This window comes from Phoenix dactylifera, chromosome 4, assembly GCF_051530095.1.
Source record: "Phoenix dactylifera cultivar Ajwa chromosome 4, Ajwa_hap1_PhDact_Kaust_v1.1, whole genome shotgun sequence".
Taxonomy (NCBI): Eukaryota; Viridiplantae; Streptophyta; class Magnoliopsida; order Arecales; family Arecaceae; genus Phoenix; species Phoenix dactylifera.
The window spans coordinates 53,706,028-53,728,046 of NC_143193.1; the positions used below are offsets into that span (position 1 = coordinate 53,706,028).

At 40.5% G+C, this 22,019-nt stretch overlaps 1 protein-coding gene and 1 long non-coding RNA gene across 2 annotated transcripts; one reads left to right on the top strand and one right to left on the bottom strand.

Annotated features, from left to right (window-relative positions):
• Positions 1-394: 394 nt before the first annotated feature.
• Positions 395-748, bottom strand: LOC120113116 (auxin-responsive protein SAUR50-like). Its single transcript, XM_039133922.3, has one exon. It carries the CDS (start codon positions 746-748, stop codon positions 395-397), a length of 354 nt encoding a protein of 117 aa, XP_038989850.3.
• A 4,063-nt stretch (positions 749-4,811) lies between these two features.
• On the top strand, positions 4,812-6,457 carry LOC149767840 (uncharacterized). Its single transcript, XR_016400395.1, has 2 exons — positions 4,812-4,983; positions 5,078-6,457. It is a non-coding gene; the product is annotated as an uncharacterized LOC149767840 (long non-coding RNA).
• The last annotated feature ends 15,562 nt before the right edge of the window (positions 6,458-22,019 follow it).

A 22,019-nucleotide genomic window follows, 5' to 3' on the forward strand; every position in this document is an offset into this window, starting at 1 on the left:
ATCATGCTGATGATTAAAAAAAAAAATCACTCACACAAAACGAACTGAGACGCAAATGACTGGAATTCACTCACAGAAGAAGAGTGGGATTTTCCCTTACAGATCTGAAAGAAAGCTGGTTTGTATAGCCCAAGCTGTTCAAACGGATTACAGGAACTTTCTTTGTTTTTAAAACTAAATAAGCACCATGCTGATTCTATTTTCTCTCATTTTTTTCTTTGATAAAAGATATCTATACAAAAGAAGCTGAGCATATTTCAATGCATCACAAAAACTAAAGACTATATACATGAAGCATACATCTTGCTCACCAGAAAAAGGAAAAAGGAATCTAATAATCAAAGAAAAAGGTCATAAGGCATGGAAAGGTCCGTGACCGAGTCGTTTGCACCAACTAAATGAGATCTTCCATCAATTTCTCAAGGTCAAACTGCCCATGAGAGCACTTCACAGCACTCACCACCTCCTGAAAGACTGAAACATTGCATGGCAGCATCAACCCACTCCTCTGCTCGAAGCCATACTCCCTGTAAGCCCTCTCCAAGAGCATCCTAAAGAGTGGGTGCGAAAGAAAATCAGTTGGAATGACAAACCTCTGCCGCTCTTCTCCGACATAAACCGGTAGGCACCCAACCGAGATTGCATTCAGAGGAAGTTCCTCAGAACTCCCAAGCAACCATCGGTGGCGCAATGGCTCGAGACTCTCGAGCACCTTGGCTTTTTGAACCAACTTCATGAACGACACCATCTTCATCACAAAGAACAATGAGATCGAGCTGAGAAAGAAGGAAGAGCTTTAAGATGCAACTTTGTACTAATCCAGGATGATGGTTGGAATTCTTAGGATATGGGCAGCAGGTAAGATGGGTCATAGTATATATAGAAAGGACTGCACCTGGAAGCATACCTGTACGGCAAAGCAAAGTTTTCCAATAGGCAGGGACAAGGTTATGCCACTCCATGCAATCGTTATATAAAATAACAGAAGAGGCTTGCCGTTTGGGACCCGAAATTTTTAATGTCTCATCAAGAATATTTTCATGTGATTCCTAACCGTACAACACGGACACTGTACTAATAATAAGCATGTACACCTGGGAATATTCAGTGAGGGCTGATATCTCATCAGACCCCACAGCTACAAGATCATTGAAATCACAAAAATGGGAGAAAACAAAACTCTGATAAATTAATATAACAGTCTGGCCATGAGAAGTTTTATCTCAGTATAGAATAAGATAACAGATTTGGAACTCCTTTTCTGAAAATGTAGAAACGATCATGAAAACAATTAGTCAATCCAAGAAATGCCGTATGAACTACTTCTGAGGACCACTGATATTATTCTTAACTTCTCAATGAGGGGTGTGGGGAAGAGTCAAGAAATTTAACCTGGCAATAAGTTGATTAATATATCGTTGTCTCTTTCTATTTCGAATTGTCTCTACTAAGAAAGGGGAGGATGTTCTGGATACGGAGCCAAATAAGCTAATGACAACCTCTGGTTTGGACTGTTCTGTTTATGTTATCAATCGTAGGCTATTCTTTATTCTTCATCAATTAACTTGCAAATCAACCTATTCCCCTTTCCCCACAAAAGCAAGATAAGGCTTCCTCTCGCTGAAAACAACTGCAACTTTGAACAATTCCTTTCCACCCAATTTACAACAGACCTGTTAACTTCCAAAATTCTTTCCACACAATGAGTGGGACTGAAAAACTCTAACAGTGGTTCAATGGAGATCGATGGATTTATATTTTTGCTGCAGAAGATAGTGCAGATAAACAGACTAATGAGTCTTATAGATCACTTAAAAGTATGGTGTAACAGTTAGAGAAGGTAGGGTACATGGTCCAGCCATCGGAGTTAATTTACAATGAAAAAAAATGGGGGAAAAACTTTGTTTGGTACATTGAAGGCCAGCTAAGGTTCCATGTAGTACTGTTGTTGCAAAACCATTATAATGATGTGATTTTAACAGTAACAATAAACTTGCATTAGAAGATTCCAAACAAGAATTCCTAGCTGAGAATTTACTTGGATTTCTTCATTTTGCAGATGTGTGTAATCATAGAAGTAATTAAAGTTAAAATGCATTCAGCAAGCTGTGCTTCTGTGCAAGAAAATTCCAACCCCAAACAAGAATTGAAAACTTGTTCGTATAATATCTGCCACACATGACATGGAATCTTGGATTACAATTACATTCGAAAGCCTAAGCCAAATTAAAGCCCAGATGTTAATGTCCCACAAGGCAGGGTCGAAGCATCGCTAGAAATTAGCAACCAACTCAAGTTTATGAGGCTGGAAGAACTTACAGCGGCCCTTACCACTAGATTCAATATCCTCACTTTTCTTTTTTATATCCAGTGAAACCAGCATTAGACAACTTCAACTGCCGCTTACCACCATTATTATTGGACCTATCCTCCTCCAGCTTATCAGACTCCCTAGGCAACACAAGCATATCAATATATTTCAAAAGGGCATACAAGTATATCAAGTAAATCAAATATATTACAAAAGGGCACACAAGCATATCAAGTAAATCAAATATATTTCAGAAGGGCACATAATAATGAACACCGTAAATCAGTGGAAAAGGAACAAAAGCAAGTACTTATTTCACACAAGACGCTTCAGCTTCTTAGATAAGCTAGAGTAATTTGACCTTAAATAGCTAGCCAGGTTCCATAAAACTCACCAGATGACTTCAACTATATCCGTGAAGTAGGGGGTGCATGTCCCTCGACTGAAGCGAACCAATGTTGGGAACCCAAACGCCGGTGCTTATGATGATCCAACCATGATTTGGTCCCAGGATCTGCCCAAAGTACATCATGAACTCGAAAGCTGGATATGTTGAAGGTTATATGAATTGGAAATCAGATAGTGCCCGGATTCAAAACTTACTTCCTCAACCAAGAAACATAGAAGAAATTGTATACGCTGGATAGCTCTGGCGACAAAGCTAATCTGTAAGCATCTCCTATACTCTGTCCAAAATCTCAAAGGGCCCAATGCTGTGAAGACTCAGCTTACCATGCCTCCCAAATCTCATGATACCTTTTCAGGATAAAACCTTTAAGAAAACGAAGTCATCGTCTTAGAATTTCATTACTGCTTTTTTCTTATCTACCCAACCATTTTATCTATCTTGAGCTGCCTTGAGTCTTTTCTTGAGTGAGGTCTTGGGTCATTACAAATAGTATTAGAGCGAACTCGCCCCATGGCTTTTGCGGTCCAAGGAAGGCTACATCATGGGCCCATTGAGTTGATCATGAGCCAATCATAGTATTTGTGATTGGATTTGAATGAGTTAGCCTAGCAAGGATGCTTGAACTAAAGAATATGTAAGAACCTTTTGGCTAGCTTTTTCACTAAGTGTCACGTCCTAGATCCGGAGCATGACATGGTCGTGCTACCATAGGGTATTGCCCACAATAATACGAAGATCCCAATAAAAATTCATATAGCATAATAAAATTAGTCCAATTTTATTTGCTAAACAAAGAGAAGCGGGTATAGAGCATCTAAATTCAATATTTGAATATTCTCAACCACATAACCCAAAGTTTATAGTCATAACTACACTTATTGATAGCTTGCAACTATGCGCCAAACTTTATTCTTTCATCCATCATTCTTTTATTCTTCTCCACTCCTAACAACCTTAATTATCTGGAAAAAAATATAAAGAGACAATGAGCTTTGCGGCTTAGTAAGTAATCATGCATCATCTTACCGAATCAGGCATAAAATTCTTTACATGATTCAATATGTCATTTGGAAAGTTAAATTATAGTCTAAAATAAAATATTTTCAAAACATAATAACAAACTATATCGTAAAAAACCAATCATGTATGGACAAATCATGCAAGTTCGTTTAGCTAAAATAGCAATTTTAAATATTCTTTATCGTCAAATATTTGTCATTTATCGATACTTTTATTTTAAAGAGTGCTCATAAATTTTTCACGCTACGGTCACTATAATCGGTGATAGGGCCATCTTCATAATGGACAAAATATCATAGTTCATATTTGTTGTCAACTTTAACCCGTTGGCAGAGAACCATTTTCGTTGGATGCTAGCTCCATGGTGCCGATTGGCCTCCATTTCTAGAGGCAGTTATAGCTATCTGAAAGCTCGTAAAATATTTTATATTTTTATAATTCATACCTTTTTAAATTGGTTAGAAATGATAAATGGCATCACAAAAGTTTAAAATGCACAATCATGCCACATATATTATTTTCATGCAGTTTTTCATAATCATAATTCATACGTAAATCATTTATAATAAAGTATCCAGTTAGGATGCTATTTGGCCAAAACCATAGAATATGTATAATTGTATACTTGATCCTAAATTTTCAAAAAAATGTAGAGTCAATCATGTCAAATATAATTCATAATTTCATATCTAAAATTGATCAGTAATTTAAAATTAATAAGGTTTGTGCCAGAGTTACTTATTTCTGTCCGCCCAAAGATCACTAGGTTTAGTTGGACAAATTCAGTACACCTATCAAAACTATTTAAAAAAATTAAATTACTTGTTATTCGCTATTTAAAATATAGATTAAAAATTTCTAAGCAATCCAAAATAGACTTGAGCAAACTTGATGGGGTAAATGGGACTAGGATCTACCAATCAGGTAGAGAGAGAATGGAACCTCTCTCTCTCTCTCAATTTTTCTTTTATTTATATATATATTTATTTATTTATTTGTCTTCTTTTTGTTTTCTCTCTTTCTTCTTTTTCCTTCTGTTTCTCTGTTTTCTTTTCTTCTTTTCTTTTTTTTTCTCTTCTGCATCGCCCTTGTCTCCTTTTCTTTGGCGGAGAGAGGGGGTCTGAACCCACCCCACCGAGAAACAGGGGAGGAGAGGAAGGGGCCTCCGGGCCGACGGCGGCTGCAGCCGAGGACCGGCGGTGGCTGCGGCCGAGGGCAGGCGGCAAGGTGGAACGACAACCAGGTAAGCGTTCTTCCCCTTTTTTTTCTTTTCTTTTTTTTGTCTAAATCCAGTGACCTTTTCCCGCATTCCGGCCATTACCGGGTCGATCGGGAAGGGGGAAGAACGAGGGAGGAGATGGGGACCTCACCTTGGCGCCGAGGAGGCGCTGCAGCCGCGATTCTGGCGGCACGAAGACGGGTCACTGTCAGCCCAAGCAGAGGAAATAAGAGGAAGGAAGAAAGGAAGCGAGGAGAGGAGAAGGGAGGAAGATGGATGAGGAAGAAGGGCTCGGTCGTCTTGGCAAACGGAGAGGAGAAGAAATAGAGGGAGGAGACCGCGGATTCCGCGAACTCCTCGCGCTATCTTTCCAAAATCGGAGGCTCGCCAGCGAGGAGAATCCACCAGAAAGGAAAGAAGAGGGGCGGGGCTCCGGCGACATCGCGCGGCCCTGCCCTCCCTTACAGCAAGGATCGCGGCCAGCTGGGTTGACTTCCACACCCAAACATAGGCCGAGGTGGGCGGGCCTCGAGCTAGTGCTCGCTCCTGGCAGCATATGATGCGCCCGTGTTACTGAGAGAGCTAATTTATATAGTTGGGCCTGCTATGGTCCTAACATGACACTTTGGTAGGTTATATGAAGCTCAAGATCAGGCACAAGGCCCCTAAAGATCCAGCTATTCGGCAACTCAGCCACAGGCTTGTTCAACCAGGTTATATGAAGTTAGCTACTAGTTTTCTTAATTAGTAATGGACCATCAATCAGAGACTAAACCCCATGTCAATCAAAGTTGCCACTTAACATTGCCATCTTTTTCTTGGCAAGGGTATAGACCACCTTCTAGGGTGTGCAAAAGGAGCAAATCCATCAATGGCAGCAAAACTTGGGAGGGTTTAGTCTGAAATTATGTTGAAACCACAGGCATCATGAGCCACAACAAGAGTTGGCCATGGCAAGTAATAGGAAGATGAGTCATGCATGAGAACGGAAGGCCATGATTGCTGAGTTGCAGCTCTGATATGCTTCTATTGAGATAAGGCGCTTTTGAGTTGGCCTTTTCTTTCTTTTCCCCCTTTGCATCAGAATCATGTAGCAGTGTGTTGATCCAGGAAAATGCAGGAAGAAGCACGACAGCTGTTGAGAAAACAAGCGGCAGTCACAGAGGAGGCGGCCGCAGCGCTGGTGATGGCAGCGGCGGAACGGCAGATCATCCAGTAATGCAGGTGGAAGGATAATACCAATTGTAGGAGGACGTCGAGGCAACGCAGGGAGTAGCAACTTAAATCACCTGCTTGCTGTCTTTCTTGCTTGCGCTGTTCCTCTTGTTCTTGGTTTGACATGAATGGAAGAACATAAAAAAGAAAAAAAAATATGGAATCTACTTTAATTCTTTGATAAGTGGTGGATTGGTAGTACTCTGTTCCATGGCTTCATAGCGCAGCTCCAAACTTTATTATATTATTTTTGAGTAAATACAGCCATGAGAATTAGCATGTAGCAGATCGTAAAATTCTCAGTTTACTAAAGAAAACTGAACTTATTTAGAAACCAGCAATCTCCCTCTTCTTTGCTTCGACTTGGATCAACAAGTCATTAGAAGTCCCAGAGTTTTTTTTTTTTTTTCCCTCGTTCTTTCTGTTTTTGCTTGCAGTTTCCAACAGATTCCAAGCCCATCAATCTCTTTCTTTCTTCTAAAAACAAATATATAACGCGAAGAAAAGCCGATCTGTTTCCGCCAATGCTAATGAAGCTTGCTTACACTCCTCAAGAACCGTCAATCTGCTCCCTTTTACTTTGTTCCCCACTGCCAATTAGCAAGGATGGTTATGGTGGCCGAACCTTCCAATTTTTTTTGGAAAGTGCAACGGAAGGAAAAACAACGTGTTCGGCATCAAAAGCTATTGTAAATCTGAAATCTTTCTGTACGGGGATACACATAACACCCAGAGAATAAAGGAACTCATATTTGTTTTACATAGAAATCCACATGTAGAATCATGAAATCCATTTCAGCTATTACACAGAATCATGCTGATGATTAAAAATAAATAAATTCACTCACACAAAATGAAAGACACAAATGACTGGAATTCACTCACAGAAGAAGAGTGGGATTTTCCCTTACAGATCTGAAAGAAAGCTGGTTTGTATAGCCCTAGCTGTTCAAACGGATTACAGGAACTTTCTTTGTTTTTAAAACTAAATAAGCACCATGCTGATTCTATTCTCTCATTTTTTTCTTTGATAAAAGATATCTTCTGCTTTTGCAAAAGAAGCTGAGCATATTTCAATGCATCACAAAAACTAAAGACTATATACATGAAGCATACATCTTTCTCACCAGAAAAAGGAAAAAGGAATCTAATAATCAAAGAAAAAGGTCATAAGGCATGGAAAGGTCCGTGACTGAGTCGTTTGCACCAACTAAATGAGATCTTCCATCAATTTCTCAAGGTCAAACTGCCCATGAGAGCACTTCACAGCACTCACCACCTCCTGAAAGACCGAAACATTGCATGGCAGCATCAACCCACTCCTCTGCTCGAAGCCATACTCCCTGTAAGCCCTCTCCAAGAGCATCCTAAAGAGCGGGTGCGAAAGAAAATCAGTTGGAATGACAAACCTCTGCCGTTCTTCTCCGACATAAACCGGTAGGCACCCAACCGAGATTGCATTCAGAGGAAGTTCCTCAGAACTCCCAAGCAACCATCGGTGGCGCAATGGCTTGAGACTCTCGAGCACCTTGGCTTTTTGAACCAACTTCATGAACGACACCATCTTCATCACAAAGAACAATGAGATCGAGCTGACAAAGAAGGAAGAGCTTTAAGATGCAACTTTGTACTAATCCAGGATGATGGTTGGAATTCTTAGGATATGGGCAGCAGGTAAGATGGGTCATAGTATATATAGAAAGGACTGCACCTGGAAGCATACCTGTACGGCAAAGCAAAGTTTTCCAATAGGCAGGGACAAGGTTATGCCACTCCATGCAATCGTTATATAAAATAACAGAAGAGGCTTGCCGTTTGGGACCCGAAATTTTTAATGTCTCATCAAGAATATTTTCATGTGATTCCTAACCGTACAACACGGACACTGTACTAATAATAAGCATGTACACCTGGGAATATTCAGTGAGGGCTGATATCTCATCAGACCCCACAGCTACAAGATCATTGAAATCACAAAAATGGAAGAAAACAAAACTCTGATAAATTAATAGAATAGTCTAGCCATGAGAAGTTTTATCTCAGTATAGATTTAAGACAACAGATTTGAAACTCCTTTTCTGAAAATGTAGAAACGATCATGAAAACAACTAGTCAATCCAAGAAATGCCGTATGAACTACTTCTGAGGACCACTGATATTATTCTTAACTGCTCAATGAGGGGTGTGGGGAAGAGTCAAGAAATTTAACCTGGCAATAAGGTAATTAATATATCATTGTCTCTTTCTATTTCTAATTGTCTCTACTAAGAAAGGGGAGGATGTTCTGGATACGGTGCCAAATAAGCTAATGACAACCACTGGTTTGGACTGTTCTGTTTATGTTATCAATCGTAAGCTATTCTTTGTTCTTCATCAATTAACTTGCAAATCAACCTATTCCCCTTTCCCCACAAAAGCAAGATAAGGCTTCCTCTCGCTGAAAACAACTGCAACTTTGAACAATTCCTTTCCACCCAATTTACAACAGACCTGTTAACTTCCAAAATTCTTTCTCCCACAATGAGTGGGACTGAAAAACTCTTTACAGTAGTTCAATGGAGATCAATGGACTTATATTTTTGCTGCAGAAGATAGTGCAGATAAACAGACTAATGAGTCTTATAGATCACTTAAAAGTATGGTGTAACAGTTAGAGAAGGTAGGGTACATGGTCCAGCCATCGGAGTTAATTTACAATGAAAAAATATGGGGAAAAACTTTCTTTGGCACATTGAAGGCTAGCTAAGGTTCCATGTGGTACTGTTGTTGCAAAAACAGTATAATGATGTGATTTTAACAGCAACAATAAACTTCCATTAGAAGATTCCAGCCAAGAATTCATAGCTGAGAATTTACTTGGATTTTTTCATTTTGCAAATGTGTGTAATCATAGAAGTAATTAGTGTTAAAATGCATTCAGCAAGCTGTGCTTCTGTGCAAGAAAATTCCAACCTCAAACAAGAATTGAAAACTTGTTCGTATAATATCTGCCACACATGACATGGAATCTTGGATTACAATTACATTCGAAAGCCTAAGCCAAATTAAAGCCCAGATGTTAATGTCCCACAAGGCAGGGTCGACAGCATCGCTAGAAATTAGCAACCAACTCAAGTTTACGAGCCTGGAAGAACTTCCAGCGACCCTTACCACTAGATTCAATATCCTCACTTTTCTTTTTATATCCAGTGAAACCAACATTAGACAACTTCAACTGCCGCTTACCACCATTATTATTGGAGCCATCCTCCTCCAGCTTATCAGACTCCCTAGGCAAAACCAGCATATCAAGTAAATCAATATATTTCAAAGGGCACACAAGCATATCAACTGAAGTAAACCAATGTTGGGAACCCAAACACCGGGTGCTTATGATGATCCAACCATGCTTTGGTCCCAGGATCTGCCCAAAGTACATCATGAACTCGAAAGCTGGATATGTTGAAGGTTATATATATGAATTGGAAATCAGATAGTGCCAACATGCTTTACACGATGGATATCCGGATTCAGAACTTACTTCCTCAACAAAGAAACATAGAAGATATTATGTATGCTGGATAGCTCTGGCGACAAAGCTAATCTGTAAGCATCTCCTACTCTGTCCAAAATCTCAAAGGGCCCAATGCTGTGAGGACTCAGCTTACTATGTTTCCCAAATCTCATGACACCTTTTCAAGGTGAAACCTTTAAGAAAACGAAGTCACCGTCTTAGAATTTCATTTTTATCCTTTTCTTATCTGCCCAACCCTTCTGTCTATCTTGAGCTACCTTGAGTCTTTTCTTAAGTGAGGTCTTGGGTCATTATAAATAGTATTAGAGTGAACTCGCCCCATTGCTTTTGCAGTCCAAGCACGCTACGTCATGGGCCCATTGAGTTGATTATGAGCTGATCTCAGTATTTGTGATTAGATTTGAATGGTTTAGCCTAACAAGGATGCTTAAACTAGAGGGTATGTAAAAACCTTCCGGCTAGCCTTTTCACTAAGTGTCACACCTTAGATCTGGAGCATGACATGGTCGTGATACCATAAGGTATTGCCCACAATAATACAAAGATCATAATAAAAATTCATATAGCATAATAAAATTAGTCCAATTTTATTTGCTAAACAAAGAGAAGTGGGTACGGAGCACATCCATTCGCCTTGACCGGATCATAGTGTTAGCAGAGTAGGGAACTCCCTAGAAGAACCGATCAGCATGTTGACCTGCTCATCCTCGAGCTTTTATGCTTAACACATGCAAGTCGAACTATGAACCATTGTTTTCGGGGAGAATCTACAAAGGTAAGGATAAATCCAATATTTGAATATTCTCGACCGCATAACCCAAACTTTATAGTCATAACTATACTTATTGATAGCTTGCAACTATGCTTCAAGCTTTATTCTTTCATCTGTCATTCATTTATTCTTCCCCACTCCTAGCAACCTTAATTATCTGAAAAAAATATAAAGAGACAATAAGTTTTGCGGCTTAGTAAGTAACCATGCACCACCTTACCGGATCAAGCATAAAATTTTTTACATGATTCAATGCATCATTTGGAAAGTTAAATTATATTGTAAAATAAAATATTTCATAAACATAATAACAAACTATGTCGTAGAAAACCAACCATGTATGGACAAATCATGCAAGTTTGTAAATCTGAAAATGCAATTTAAAATATTCTTTATCGTTAAATATTTACCATTTATCCATACTTTTATTTAAAACAGTGCTCGCAGATTTTTCGCGCTATGGTCATTATAACCCGTGACAGGGTCATCTTCATAATATGACAAGATATCATAGTTCATATTTGTTACCAACTTTAACCTGTTAGCAGAGAACTATTTTCGTTGGATACTTAATGTGGACTATTTTGGTCATGTCGGAAAACCAAATCGCATATCAAACTTCATAGGCTATAATTTGGTAATACGATGTTTGTTTAAGATTTTTTTTTCTAAATCAAATAGCTTTTCGAGATCTACAACTTTGGGTCAATCTCTTAAGGGGTTGAATTATGTCGAAATTCCATCCTTGGTCTCTAAAACAGGCTTGTCAAACCAAAACTTTTTTTTTTACAAAAGATTTTGACTAGACGTTATTTTTCAACTCACGAAGAATTAGGTGAAGCAATAGAAGATAAAGTCGATGTAAAAGTCGATATCTACCTTTTATAGAATTTTAATTTTTTTTAATTATTTCTATTAGTCAAATTTATTTTGGAGATCTGCTCTTTTTCGAACTAAGAGGGGAATTCAACATGAATTGTGAAAAGAAGAATCTTACTAGTATTTTAAATAGATGCTATGTACCTCAATTTATAAGATGTGAAGTGTCAATGAAAGACAAGGAGACTAAGGCTAGGGGTGGCAATCGGGTCGGGTCAGGCATAAACGGGTCAGGTCAGATGTTAAACGGGTCAGAAAAGTATAAATCTGAACCTGACCTGTTTATTAAACAGGTCAGAAATTACAACCTGAATCCGACCTGTTTAATAAACAGGTCACCCGACCCGACCCGTTTAACCTGTTTATTAAACAGGTCGGGTTGGTTTATGCTTATCCGTTTAACTAAATATTACTGTAAATAACCAAAAATAAAATACTTAAAATAAAAGAGGACCTTTTTCGCCCGCTGCCTTCTCGGCTTCTCTCGGCCCATCTGCCGTTCCCCATCGCCGCCGCCCGCTGGCTTCTCCCGAGTCCCGACCCATCCGCCGCTCCCCATCGCCGCCACCCGCTGCCTTCTGCCGACCCGTCCGCCGCTCCCCATCGCCGCCGCCCGCTGCCTTCTCCCGACCCGTCTGCTGCTCCCCATCGCCGCCTCGTCCACGGCAGCGCGGCTGGTCCCGGCGTAGGCCCACTCCTCCCAATCCGAGCCCCCGTCTGCCCAGCCGAAGAGAATAGAAGAAGCTAGCCTAGGATAAACCCCACAGAGAATAGAAGAAGGGAGGAACCGAAAAAAGATCACCCCAGCCGAAAGAAAAAAAGGTGGATCATTTTTACCTCGGTAGAGCAGAGGATCCGACCTCTTTAGGAGCAGTCGAGCAGAGATTCAACCTTGGTTCCCAGGACCCGTCGAGCCGCCGCGGTCACCGCCGATGGGGAGGCCGAAGTTGTCGGCACGGGGGAGGAGAGGGCGGAGGTGGAGGTCCGGAGGAGAGGACTCGGGAGGCGAAGAATCCGGAGGAGAGGAGAGGGAAGAGACTCGAGAGAGACTGAGGGAGGGAATAGAGCTCGGGCGGGGCACAAACCCTAACCCTAATGTCACGACCCCCGCCCCGTTCCCTAGCGGGCCGCCGCGACGGTCCTAGGGTGCGGGTAGGCATAAGGCCACCAGCCACCGCGTAGAACCCTACTACCTATCAATCATCAATAAATCTTGAAAAATTTGGCATGATGCATGCACAAAATGATCACTTTTCCTATAGTGACCTGTCAGGATTATCTCAGTACATACAACACACTACCTGTCAGAGCAGCAATCACATAATCTGTCACATATAAACCTGGACAATATATAGCAATACATTATCACAGGCACACAACTGATCTGCACACATATATATACCTGCTTCCCAATCCATCCATGGTCAAACCCATATCCACAACAGGATCTATGACTGTAACTATACACTATATACAATAGAAGGTTTATAATACACCAAAAGGGTATAAACCTCTATCTACATTATACTATACTATACTATGGAGCGGCACAGCTAGCAGGCAACCACTAATCCTGCTCTTCTCTATACAATACCTGCCCTGCAATCAAAAACACCAAACTGGGGAGTGAGTATATAAATACTCAGTGAGTGGAGTAGAGAGTACTATGCACATGAGACAGAATATAATCATGGCTCGATGTGAAATCTCAAGATCAATAACAAGATGAACATGATCTCAACATAGAAAATATGGAGTAAGTCATCAATACCACCACAATCAATATCAACTCATCTGAAGCATATATGGAATAATCAAGTAAACATATATGCTACTCATGAATATGCTCAACAGGTCATAGTACTGAATCATATAAATCAGGTGTCAATAGGCTGAATCATCAACAAGACAGCTATCAGGAGGTGGGTTTTACGCCCCAGGCGAACCAGCAACAACTCCCTACTGCCATATGCTTATATCGAATATGACACCACACCAATATGTAAATCATCACTAGACAGCTGTTGGGAGGTGGGTTTTACGCCCCAGGCGAACCAGCAACAACTCCCTACTGTCACATGCATATGCAGGATAAGACACCATATCGATAATGTAAATGCTAGACAGCTATCGGGAGGTGGGTTTTACGCCCCAGGCGAACCAGCAACAACTCCCTACTGTCACATGCATATGCAGGATAAGACACCACACTGATCATATAAATGCTGGCCAGTATCCAGAACAGAAATCCATCTCACATCTACATACTAAACGGCACCTCGCGGGAATTCTACATCCGCGGAAAGCCATACTGCACCTCGCGGGGTCTTACTATGCCCGGCGGCAAGCAGAATATAAGTCGTAGGACCGGCCGATCCTACGCCTAGGGCCGTGTCCCCCCCTAGGAAGGGACTGGGCTCCGCCCACCCAGAAGGCTACTATGTGCACAAAGGCCGATGTTCAACCCCATCGACTATAGGTGTCCTGCAGATACTGCCAAGCCATGCATAAATGCCATAATGCACCCTCCCAATACTCTACTAAAAAGGAGTATAATCAAGAATACCACTCACTCGATCATGACCCAATCATAAACTAACATCAGGGTTAGGAGTGAGGGTCAAGGAAGTGCAATACAACTCAATATACCACTAAAAAGGCTCTACAAATCTTTGAAATGGAGGAAATGAAATCAATTTACAAAAGAAGTTATTTCACAATTCAGAATCAATTTAATTACTCATCAACCCCTCGTAATTCCTCTCAATGCTCCCTCAAATGCATGTACAGAATAATCAAGCATGGAGAATCAAAATATAGAGGAATCTACTACAATATCAATCAATATGCTCAAGTGGAATCAATTCACACTTGGCGACATTCATGAAAATGAATTAAGGATGCTCATAGTGCAAAGTACATGACTCCCACTCACCTGTCAATCTGGCACAGCCCTGATACGTCTCCAAAAATCTACAGCAGGCAGTGGAGAACTTCTTCCTCTTGTTCCCTAGCTTCTTGCCCAACTGTGACATGCATTTACAATACATTTAGTCTTGTATCAAGGGCTATAATCTACGTGCCAATTATAACATAGGGAACTTTAATTGATTCAACTCCCCTGTTCCCTAAATCTTTTCTTTTCTTTCTTCTTTTCCTTTTTAATTAATTAACTCACCATTTATATGTATTAGGGACTCCCTTGCATGAGTACAAGGTCCCTTTTAGCTTGATCTAGGCTTAATACCCTATTATAGCATGAAATCCCCTATTTTCCACCCGGATGAACAGTAACCCGGACGGACAGCCGGTTACTTCATCCCGGGTTTGATCTACTTTCCAAACTCCAAATTTGATGAAATTTTTACCTAACATTCTACACTCATAGAGGATTCCAAAGAGGTAACATGCATTGCTATCGGAGGTCGTTTGACCCCCTAAATAATTCGCCGAAGTTGGGACTTCGACACAGTTTTTCCGTAGTGCCGGAAAAATTTGTCAAAATCCGATTCTTCCTCTTTTAACCGCCTCTACAACCCTTATCCGACCCCTCTAGACTATATCCACCCTTTGTATAGCCTAATGTCATCAAAAGACTAGATAGGGACGGATATTTACCTTTTTCTTTTTGGAAATCGAGGTTCTTGTGTAGAGGAGAAGGAGATCTACGTTTTTCCCTTCAGCTGGAAGTGCACCCGGGATTCCTTTCCCTTTCTTTTTCTTCTTCTTCTTCCTCTTCCTTTCTTCCTTTCCTTTCCTCTTCTTCTTTTTCTTCCTCTCTGTCGCCTGAGAACCCCCTCTGTGACTCTCTCTCGGTTTCCATCCAAAAGCCACAGCAAACCCCCTAATTAAATCACATCAAAACACTATTCACCCTTTGTTTAATATTATTAAATTCCCATTTTGCCCCTAACACTTCAACATATCTACTGTTATGCCATTAACTTTTGATTCCTTTCCAATTTTACCCTTACCACTTCAACGCATCTACAACTATGCCATTATCTTTTGATTCCTTCCCATTTTACCCCTTATATCAATTTTAAAGGACTATTCTATCCCTTTTATATAAAAATTTTTTTTTGGGGTTATTACATCCTCCCCTCCTTATATAAAATTCGTCCTCGAATTTAAAAGAGTAAATCACCTGATTACTCAAAGGGGTGAGTGTATCTGCTTTTCATATTCTGCTCGGTGTGGTATTGGAAATCAAATCAATTAGAAGTGTTTTACCTTCTATCTCTACCACACAGGTAGGATACACATACTTCGCTTTTATACTATCCCCTTAAACTCCGAGGTTCTGAGTCTCAGAAATTCCTGTACAGTAATCCCCTCATCATCTAAAGCCCGCCTGGCCAAACTTCTTGGCACAGCTACAGGAGGTGGGATGGATACTACTGACGGGGCAGGAGATTTCTCCCGAGCAATCTGCTCCCTCAGAGCCTGATTCTCCGCCAGTAACTGTTCCATTAATGCATCTCTACTTCCTACCTCTCCTTGATCATCAACCCTCCGTCTATCAGCAGGAGGAGATTTTTCTCTTTGGGGCTCGACATGTGCAGAACCCGCATCCAATGCTATATCTGGCTCCATCCTCCTTCCAGGACGAGCAGGTCCTCTCCTTGGAGGTATTCTTTATATCTCTCTAAAAAAGTCAAAAAGAGAGGATGGTCGTTACACACTGAGTCATGATATATTTTACTGAGTTGTAAATGACTCATAAATTAACATACAGAAAAATCCTATGCTCCATAGTATAATCCTATACTTAATCCTGACTCATCCTATTGCTCTGACAGGACTCTTCTTAACCTTTGCTCTGATACCAAGCTTTGTCACGACCCCCGCCCCGTTCCCTAGCGGGCCGCCGCGACGGTCCTAGGGTGCGGGTAGGCATAAGGCCACCAGCCACCGCGTAGAACCCTACTACCTATCAATCATCAATAAATCTTGAAAAATTTGGCATGATGCATGCACAAAATGATCACTTTTCCTATAGTGACCTGTCAGGATTATCTCAGTACATACAACACACTACCTGTCAGAGCAGCAATCACATAATCTGTCACATATAAACCTGGACAATATATAGCAATACATTATCACAGGCACACAACTGATCTGCACACATATATATACCTGCTTCCCAATCCATCCATGGTCAAACCCATATCCACAACAGGATCTATGACTGTAACTATACACTATATACAATAGAAGGTTTATAATACACCAAAAGGGTATAAACCTCTATCTACATTATACTATACTATACTATGGAGCGGCACAGCTAGCAGGCAACCACTAATCCTGCTCTTCTCTATACAATACCTGCCCTGCAATCAAAAACACCAAACTGGGGAGTGAGTATATAAATACTCAGTGAGTGGAGTAGAGAGTACTATGCACATGAGACAGAATATAATCATGGCTCGATGTGAAATCTCAAGATCAATAACAAGATGAACATGATCTCAACATAGAAAATATGGAGTAAGTCATCAATACCACCACAATCAATATCAACTCATCTGAAGCATATATGGAATAATCAAGTAAACATATATGCTACTCATGAATATGCTCAACAGGTCATAGTACTGAATCATATAAATCAGGTGTCAATAGGCTGAATCATCAACAAGACAGCTATCAGGAGGTGGGTTTTACGCCCCAGGCGAACCAGCAACAACTCCCTACTGCCATATGCTTATATCGAATATGACACCACACCAATATGTAAATCATCACTAGACAGCTGTTGGGAGGTGGGTTTTACGCCCCAGGCGAACCAGCAACAACTCCCTACTGTCACATGCATATGCAGGATAAGACACCATATCGATAATGTAAATGCTAGACAGCTATCGGGAGGTGGGTTTTACGCCCCAGGCGAACCAGCAACAACTCCCTACTGTCACATGCATATGCAGGATAAGACACCACACTGATCATATAAATGCTGGCCAGTATCCAGAACAGAAATCCATCTCACATCTACATACTAAACGGCACCTCGCGGGAATTCTACATCCGCGGAAAGCCATACTGCACCTCGCGGGGTCTTACTATGCCCGGCGGCAAGCAGAATATAAGTCGTAGGACCGGCCGATCCTACGCCTAGGGCCGTGTCCCCCCCTAGGAAGGGACTGGGCTCCGCCCACCCAGAAGGCTACTATGTGCACAAAGGCCGATGTTCAACCCCATCGACTATAGGTGTCCTGCAGATACTGCCAAGCCATGCATAAATGCCATAATGCACCCTCCCAATACTCTACTAAAAAGGAGTATAATCAAGAATACCACTCACTCGATCATGACCCAATCATAAACTAACATCAGGGTTAGGAGTGAGGGTCAAGGAAGTGCAATACAACTCAATATACCACTAAAAAGGCTCTACAAATCTTTGAAATGGAGGAAATGAAATCAATTTACAAAAGAAGTTATTTCACAATTCAGAATCAATTTAATTACTCATCAACCCCTCGTAATTCCTCTCAATGCTCCCTCAAATGCATGTACAGAATAATCAAGCATGGAGAATCAAAATATAGAGGAATCTACTACAATATCAATCAATATGCTCAAGTGGAATCAATTCACACTTGGCGACATTCATGAAAATGAATTAAGGATGCTCATAGTGCAAAGTACATGACTCCCACTCACCTGTCAATCTGGCACAGCCCTGATACGTCTCCAAAAATCTACAGCAGGCAGTGGGGAACTTCTTCCTCTTGTTCCCTAGCTTCTTGCCCAACTGTGACATGCATTTACAATACATTTAGTCTTGTATCAAGGGCTATAATCTACGTGCCAATTATAACATAGGGAACTTTAATTGATTCAACTCCCCTGTTCCCTAAATCTTTTCTTTTCTTTCTTCTTTTCCTTTTTAATTAATTAACTCACCATTTATATGTATTAGGGACTCCCTTGCATGAGTACAAGGTCCCTTTTAGCTTGATCTAGGCTTAATACCCTATTATAGCATGAAATCCCCTATTTTCCACCCGGATGAACAGTAACCCGGACGGACAGCCGGTTACTTCATCCCGGGTTTGATCTACTTTCCAAACTCCAAATTTGATGAAATTTTTACCTAACATTCTACACTCATAGAGGATTCCAAAGAGGTAACATGCATTGCTATCGGAGGTCGTTTGACCCCCTAAATAATTCGCCGAAGTTGGGACTTCGACACAGTTTTTCCGTAGTGCCGGAAAAATTTGTCAAAATCCGATTCTTCCTCTTTTAACCGCCTCTACAACCCTTATCCGACCCCTCTAGACTATATCCACCCTTTGTATAGCCTAATGTCATCAAAAGACTAGATAGGGACGGATATTTACCTTTTTCTTTTTGGAAATCGAGGTTCTTGTGTAGAGGAGAAGGAGATCTACGTTTTTCCCTTCAGCTGGAAGTGCACCCGGGATTCCTTTCCCTTTCTTTTTCTTCTTCTTCTTCCTCTTCCTTTCTTCCTTTCCTTTCCTCTTCTTCTTTTTCTTCCTCTCTGTCGCCTGAGAACCCCCTCTGTGACTCTCTCTCGGTTTCCATCCAAAAGCCACAGCAAACCCCCTAATTAAATCACATCAAAACACTATTCACCCTTTGTTTAATATTATTAAATTCCCATTTTGCCCCTAACACTTCAACATATCTACTGTTATGCCATTAACTTTTGATTCCTTTCCAATTTTACCCTTACCACTTCAACGCATCTACAACTATGCCATTATCTTTTGATTCCTTCCCATTTTACCCCTTATATCAATTTTAAAGGACTATTCTATCCCTTTTATATAAAAATTTTTTTTTGGGGTTATTACACCTAAGTCCCTAACTAAGGAGAAGTCGCGGACGGTGGAGTGTGGTCCTCGAGCCGCCGCGGTGGCCGTCGATGGAGAGGCCGAACTTATCCACACGGAGGAGGAGAGGGCGGAGGCGGTGGTCTGGAGGAGAGGGCTTGGGAGGCGAAGAATCGGGAGGAGAGGAGAGGGGACTAGGAAAGAAACTGGAGACTTGAGAGGCGACGGCAGCACAAACCCTAAATCCCTAAGGCCACGAACTCACGAAGTCGAGAAGTCGCGGGCGGTGGACGGGTTAAACGGGTCGCGCTGAAATTGGGCCGAGGCGGGAAGTTGGGCTGATGCAAATAAAACGGGCTGAAGCGGGTCTATCAGCCCAATAGCTAAACGGGTTAAACGGATTATACGGGTCAGACATCTGAAATCCGTATCTGACCCAATTAATAAACGGGTCAGACATTTAAAACCCGTATCCGACCCGAACCCGTTTAGACCAAACCCAAACCTGTTTATGGCGGGTCGAACGCGGGTCGGGTTGGCGGGTCGGGTCATATTTTGCCACCCCTAACTAAGGCCCTGTTTGGGGGATCTATTACTAGTAGAGCTTTTGGAAGTAGAGCTGTCTGAAGCAGAGCATTTATAAAAAGTTATTTGCTGTTTGGTAACTATATTTCTAAAGTACTGTGGCACTTTAATATGTATTTGGTAAACAAATCGAAAAAGTACTTTTGTGTGACAAAATGACCATAAAGGACATTACCAGTATTATATAACAGAGCATAATAAAATATAATATATATTAATACATAAACATATGATATAGTATAATATTAATGTAATGTAATATAATATTATTATAATATAGTACTATAACATTATGTATTATCAAATAATAATTTAATATAATATTAAATTATTTAACATAACATATCAATGTATTATGATATAATGTAATATAATATTATATTTATAGTATAGTACAATAATAAATATATATAATATTATAATTATTAGTGTAAATTAATTTTTCATCCTTCTAATGACCATTTATCTCTCTAACAAATTTTCTAGCTAGGTGATAAAATTGGTTAAATAATTACTAATATTTTTATTTATTTATTTAGATCAGATTATTTGCCACTCACTCATTATTTTATTTATTTATTATTTTATTTCATTGAAATATAGAGGGGTCGCCGGCCATGGGTGGTAGCCGGCATGGTGGCCGCCACCGTGAGCAGCCACGAGCTCCCAAAACAAAAAAAAAAAAAAAAAAAGAAGAGGAAGATGGAACAGAGGCGGCGTTGAGAGGAAGAAGAAGATAGAGAGGGAGAGGGAGAGGATGGGTGAGAGAGGAAGAGGCGGGATGAGGGTTTTGGAAAAAAAAATGTGTGATTTAAATGGGGATATTTTGGTCCAAAAATTAGCTTCTCAACAAAGCTGAAAACAGCGTTTTCGGAAAGCTTCAAATTAGAGCTTCTCCCCAAAAGCTGTTTTTAGCTTCCCGCAAAAGCTGAAACAGCTTTTCGAAAATTTTTCCAAACACCATTTTTTATCTAAAAGTACTTTTGGAGGGCCAGAAAGTGCTTTTTGGCCCTCCAAAAGCTCTCCCAAACAAAACAGGGCCTTAAGCCTTACTTTCTCAACTCTTGCATCTTCTAAATTTCTTTCAAGATAGTCAAGCTAAGCAGGTTGAGAAAATTCATTCCTCTCTCTGATTGGATCACCAATGTCCTTAGAGTCATGCTCCTTTCCTTCTCTATGTCTACAATGACAAAGCCTCCATATGCGGTTTTGTATGCAGCTAGTTTTAAAGAGGACATGTTTTCAAAATTATAACTTAGAAAGCATAATCGCATCTTAGTCTGTAAATTATGCATAATCTAGAACATAAGAATTTCATAGAAGAGATCAATTATTTGGATTTTCGAAAGTGAAGTACCATGTTTAGCTGGGAACCAAACACCAACAAGGATATTATGGATCTCTCATTAGTTGATGTAAGCAAGTCTTTGGCTAGTCTTTGGGGCATGCTCTAGTGACATACCTTCTCTGGTCAGAACGCATCAGAATCATGTACTTATTTTGACCTTTATAAACCCCGAAGAAGACCGCAGTGTGTTGAGAAATCAAGCGGCAGTCACAGAGGCGCTGGTGATGGCAGCAGCGGAAGATCACCCAGTAGTGCAGGTGGAAGGATAATACGAATTGTAGGACGTGGAGGCAACGCAGGGAGTAGCAACTCAGATCACCTACATTACCGTCTTTCTTGCTTGCGCTGTTCCGCTTGTTCTTGGTTTGATATGAATGGAAGAACATAAAAAAAGAAAAAAAAAAGGAACCAAGTTCAATTCTTTGATGGGTGGTGGATTGGTAGTACTATGTTCCATGGCTTCATAGCGCAGCTCCAAACTTTATTATATTATTTTTGAGTAAATACAACCATGAGAATCAGCATGTAGCAGATCTTAAAATGCTCGGTTTACTAAAGAAAACTGAACTTATTTAGAAACCGGCAATCTCCCTCTTCTTTGCTTCGACTTGGATCAACATGTCATTAAAGTCTCGGAGTTTTTCTTTCTTTCTTTCTTTCTTTCTGGTTTAGCTTTCAGTTTCCAACAGATTCCAAGCCCATCAATCTCTTTCTTTCTTCTAAAAACAAATATATAGCGTGAAGAAAAGACGATCTGTTACACTCCTCAAGAACAGTCAATCTGCTCCCTTTTACTTTGTTCACCACTGCCAATTAGCAAGGATGGTTATGGTGACCTAACCTTCCAGTTTTTTTTCGCAGAATGCAATGGAAGGAAAAACAATTGTAAATCTGAAATCATTCTGTATGGAGATAAATAAAAAACCCAGAGAA